A 5066-nucleotide genomic window follows, 5' to 3' on the forward strand; every position below is an offset into this window, starting at 1 on the left:
TTAAGAAAATATGATCCTGAAAAATTAAAGGTGATGATTACTAATTTTTTTTATCCAGTGTGAATTGCTATTCAAGATTATAGAGCATTCGACATTTGTTGAACTCTTGGATACTTTAGAGCATAAATACACCTTGTCATCCCAAACTACATTTCAAAAAGAGTATACTGGTCTATACAATGAGGAAAAGTAAAAGTTAAAGGCTTTGTTGAGTAGTTAAAGAGTTTACTTGACCATCGATATATGGACATTAGTGTAAAATTAACAAGAATTATATTTGTTACGTGTAATTAAATTGAGTATTTACGTAAAAAAAAAAAAATTAATAATATGATATTCTATGATAGAACGACGGGCGCACACGTCTCAGATTTCAAGAGTTATTAGGATGTCTCCTTCCATTGTTTATCCTATATATAACTGTAGCATTATACCATGCATGCACGTTCCTATATATTATTTAGAGGCCTTTCATTATCTTTGGTTCCAATTGTCAGTTCCTGATGCCTCATGTTGTGGGCATATGCATGTAGTCCATATATAATATACTGATCTATACACTAGCTAGTGTGGGAAACAATACTTCCATACTTCATGACTTGGATTAATATCAGATCAATATGGGATTAATGGATCCTCCGAATGAAAAATATAAATGAATATTGTAACCAACTATTTGTTTTTTATTTATAGGTAAAAAGAAATTTTATTGATTCACGTAAAGAGGCAAAATCCGAGTACACATGATGCATAGGGCTAGCAAGCCAAGCCAGCCCTAAATGAGTAATATATAGGGCTTGCTAGCCCTAAACTTGCACAAATCACTTAATTTCCATGATCACATTCAATATTCAGGTAAACTTGGCTTGCTAGCCCTAAATGAGTAATATATAGGGCTTGCTAGCCCTAAACTTGCACAAATCACTTAATTTCCATAATCAAATTCAATATTCAGGTAAACTTCGCATGCCTGCCTGTTAGAACAATACTTAGTAATTAACTGTTCAAGAAAAGTCTCTACCATTTAATTACTTTGCATCAAATTTCAATCAAATTAAAAGGGAAAATGTCTCAAGAAAATTAAAATTTTAAGAAGCTTAATAACAATTTGGAAAGGTAAAAAATTCGAAGCATTTGAAAAATTTGAAGGTTGTGACGAGTAGGCATCGCCTTAAAAGCTTTTGTGACGCCCAAGTGACTACGCCTAAGTGACTGTGTCGTTGCAATAACTACTTAAAAATGCTTTTACACGTGATGTTTGGTAGCGGGCTCTCTACTCAGTCGGGATGTCTTCTTACGATATAAATACGTTGGATTCGGCTTTTCGGTCGACGGTATCTCTCTCCCTCTCCACTCGTCTCGACAAAGTAGAAACCCCCCAAAACCCTAACCCTAATCCTGTAAGTTCCTTAGTTTCAATATTGCCCCTTCCGGTTTCCATCAGATTATGATTTTCTTAACTTTAGCACCATTGTTTTTTTTTTTTTAATTTCTTAATATCTAAGCTTTGTTTCCGTTTGCAGGTTCTTTTAGAGAATCGAATTAATCTCAAAATGAGGTAACTTCGGGTTTTCCGTTCCTTTCTTGATTCTCTTTTACTTTTTGGTTCTTTTTTTCTTATAGGCGGTGAAGTTGGTAGAGAACTAGGGCTTGCTAGTCGCGATTTGTGAATAGATCGAAAAGCATGGTTAGATTTTACTAATGTTCCTATTTTTATTTTTTTTCTTCGTTTTTGTCTTTTGCAGTAGGCCAATGGATGAGGATGCCACTGTAAGTTATCTTCTTATAGACGCAAATGTGTGTGTGTGTGTATTAATTGTATTTAGCCCTGTTCCTGATGATTTTTTGTTGTGCAATTTCTCCAGCATCGTTGTGGATTTTTTTAGTTGCTCCGAATTAGTCACCTATTATTCTTTGTCTAACTAAATTGAGAATTGTTTGTAGAATTTTTTCACTGTTTCTAATGTTATCTGTTACTCAATCGTTAAAGTTGGAGCTTTTGCAGGTTTCTGAATGTTATTTCACCTTTGTGAGTTCTGTCTTTTGGCTGTAGCTTGTAAGCGAGCTGAAAAATTAAAAAATCTACTATGGTGTATGAATAACAACTATTAACCAATTAGAGCTACAAAGAGTTGTTATCACTGGCACTGAATTTCAACAAAATTTTTTATATTGTTTTATTAGTATGTTCACTGTGTAACTGTGTTGTAGTGAAATCTGTGTCTTCGATAAGATTTTTCTGTGGAGTCTAGCTCACAGAATTTTTCCTTGTACTGATCTAAGCTTATCATTTCCTGCCTTTTGGACATAGACTTCTGCTCAACCAAACTGTTTTTGACAGGCTGGGAAGAATGAGGAAGAGGAATTCAACACTGGGCCACTCTCTGTTCTGATGATGAGTGTTAAAAACAACACACAGGTAAAATTTAAGATTAACAGCCTGTTATATAAGTTGCTCACACTTTATTATTAAATTTAGCGATAGATTGTTTGATTGTAAAGAAAGGCTTGTGTAATGGGTTAAGTATGATGTTATTGGTAGGAGGGTTTTTGGTAAACCCAAAAATTTGGTCGGCTGGGAACTGACTGGATTGGAGTGCACATTGTTTAGTTAGATTTGAAAATTTAGGCATCAGGTGCATTTTTAAAATCACTGTTCTGTTGGTTTTCACCACCAGAACTGGGTAGTATTACGCAAGTGACCCTGGTCCCATTTTTGGAATTCTCAAACAAATACTTTGGTTATTGGCTTGTGATATCAGTGTGTCTACCAGTGAGATACAATTATTTAGTTAGATTTGTGTTCATGAGGACGCTGATTGTTTCCTTCTATCTCTTGCTTGTTGTTAAGGTGCTAATTAACTGCCGAAACAACAAGAAGCTTCTAGGTCGGGTGAGGGCCTTTGATCGGCACTGCAACATGGTTCTTGAAAATGTCAGGGAGATGTGGACTGAGGTTAGTTGTTTTAGCAACGCACTGTGCCTCTAATTCCTCTGTCCGATGCCATCAGGTCTAGCAAACTATTGATTATTTAAATATACTTATTATGCTTTGGGTTTAGGTACCAAAGACTGGTAAGGGCAAGAAGAAAGCACATCCTGTCAACAAAGATAGGTTTATCAGCAAGATGTTTCTTCGGGGAGACTCAGTTATTATCGTCCTTAGGAACCCTAAGTGAGAGTTGCAGGATATCTTATGATCATCTGAAGTTGAACAACTTATTATGATGTGAATCCAGTTCATTGCGCTTTAACTTTGCTGAGGTGTACTTAACAAAAACCAGACGCCATCCGTTTTTTGTAGGACTAATTGTTGCTTGCTTAAACCATTCCTAATACTGTTAATGTCGTGTTTGTTTTGCACATGACTTGTTGATCACTTATTACTTGCCCTTATCACCGCATTTTTTAACCTCTGACCGGGGGCTTACAAGTGCTCCCACTCCCCCACCCAGTGCAGTGAGGTTTGGTATTGTTATGTTTCTGGATTCATATATTTCCCAGTCTGGTACTTACCAAAAAAAAATATATATATTTCCCAGTCTGGTGATTACTCTCTCACCACCCTCTCCTTTTTTTCAAAAACCATTCCCAATTCATGGTTTCCAGGTTTCCTGCCCCCCTAGCATTGCAGCATTTCGTACTGATTTGATCTTTAGATTTAAAAGGAATAAAAAGTTTGGTTTGGTCTATTTTTTAGTCTGTTCCTATTTGGGAAATGGACTGTATGATGGAGCTTATACCCTCATATAAGTAATCTGATACAATCGTTAAAAGTTTCATCTAGAAAATAAGTGTTATCTGAATTGTTAGTCTTCTTGTAAGGAACAAAAAGTCTGGTTTGGTCTATTTTTTCAGTCATTTCCTATTTAAGAAATGAACCATATGATGGAGCTTATGCCCTCATATAAGTAATCTGATACAATCGTCAAAAGTTTCATTAGAAACGAAGTTTTCTGATTAATTATCTTCTTTTTGGGTGCAACTTCAGTAGATATTCGACAGGATAAAATTCTATAAAGTTCTTTCTCCTGGTAGATTATCTTCCCATTCTTTCTACTGAGTTGGGTTTAAGTCGGTTAAACTTAGCTCGATTATTAAAATGATCAAATGAACTATTTTTGGATGTTCGAACTCGACTTAAGTAAGATATTCTCATGCCCAAGCTTGCCTCAATTACTCATAATAAGTATTATATTGAGCACTCACCTTGACTCAATTTGTTTATCATTTTTAATTTGTTTTTTAAATTTTATAAAAATAAAATAAAATATTCTTACTCACAATATATATAATTATAATTAGAAACAAAATTGTTCTTTCAATCGCAATTATTCATAGTTATTTGCAAATTCAATCAAATGGCTACTTGGCTCTTATCCAACTCTAATCAAATTGTACTTTCTATAAGATATTAGCATATTTATAACATTCAATTTTTTTTTTATATTTTTAATATCGAGAAACCTTTTCAAGGCAAGGTTCTTAGGACCTACTCTTGTTGAGTAAACCTCAGTCTCGTGCATTGCACCCTTAGAAGTTTTCTTATACAAAACTAATTAAATTGCTGGTTTTTCACCAAAGATGTGGTCTCAAAGGATTATTTGCACTCATGAGGTGTTGAACCTTGAAAGGAGTGATACTCCAAGATCAAGACCTTTATCACTTGGACCAACCCCTTGGGGTTTTTATAACATTTATAAAATTACACTTGTAAAATGGTTAACTAAATGTATAACAATAAAGTAATGTTATATGCAGTCGTGGAGTGTGCCAACGTCATGCAATCGCTTTGAAAAAGAATGGGGTCCACTATTAAAAAATTAACTTTTTTTCATATAGGTCTCATATTTATTCACTTTTTTTAAAGTGATTATACGGCGCATGTACAGTCACGACTGCAAATATCATTTCTCAACAATATATATCATACATCTATTACATATCTAGTCATCATAACTACTACATATACCGTGTGTGTGTATATATATATATATATATAGTGAATTTTATTTATGCATAAATGTTTGTTCACTTGTTCCCGAACAGCTTAATTAATAATCCAA

General features: G+C 34.2%; 1 protein-coding gene across 1 annotated transcript; it reads left to right on the plus strand.

Moving 5' to 3' along the window:
- The first annotated feature begins 1271 nt into the window (after positions 1 to 1271).
- Positions 1272 to 3345, plus strand: LOC121263828 (small nuclear ribonucleoprotein Sm D2-like). The gene is made up of 6 exons (XM_041166908.1): positions 1272 to 1400; positions 1524 to 1558; positions 1746 to 1770; positions 2342 to 2419; positions 2852 to 2956; positions 3063 to 3345. The coding sequence occupies exons 1-6, from the start codon at positions 1287 to 1289 to the stop codon at positions 3177 to 3179; spliced, it is 474 nt and encodes a 157-aa protein (XP_041022842.1). The 5' UTR covers positions 1272 to 1286; the 3' UTR covers positions 3180 to 3345.
- Positions 3346 to 5066: the final 1721 nt, after the last annotated feature.

The sequence above is a fragment of the Juglans microcarpa x Juglans regia genome, chromosome 4S (genome assembly GCF_004785595.1).
Source record: "Juglans microcarpa x Juglans regia isolate MS1-56 chromosome 4S, Jm3101_v1.0, whole genome shotgun sequence".
In the NCBI taxonomy this organism is placed as follows: Eukaryota; Viridiplantae; Streptophyta; class Magnoliopsida; order Fagales; family Juglandaceae; genus Juglans; species Juglans microcarpa x Juglans regia.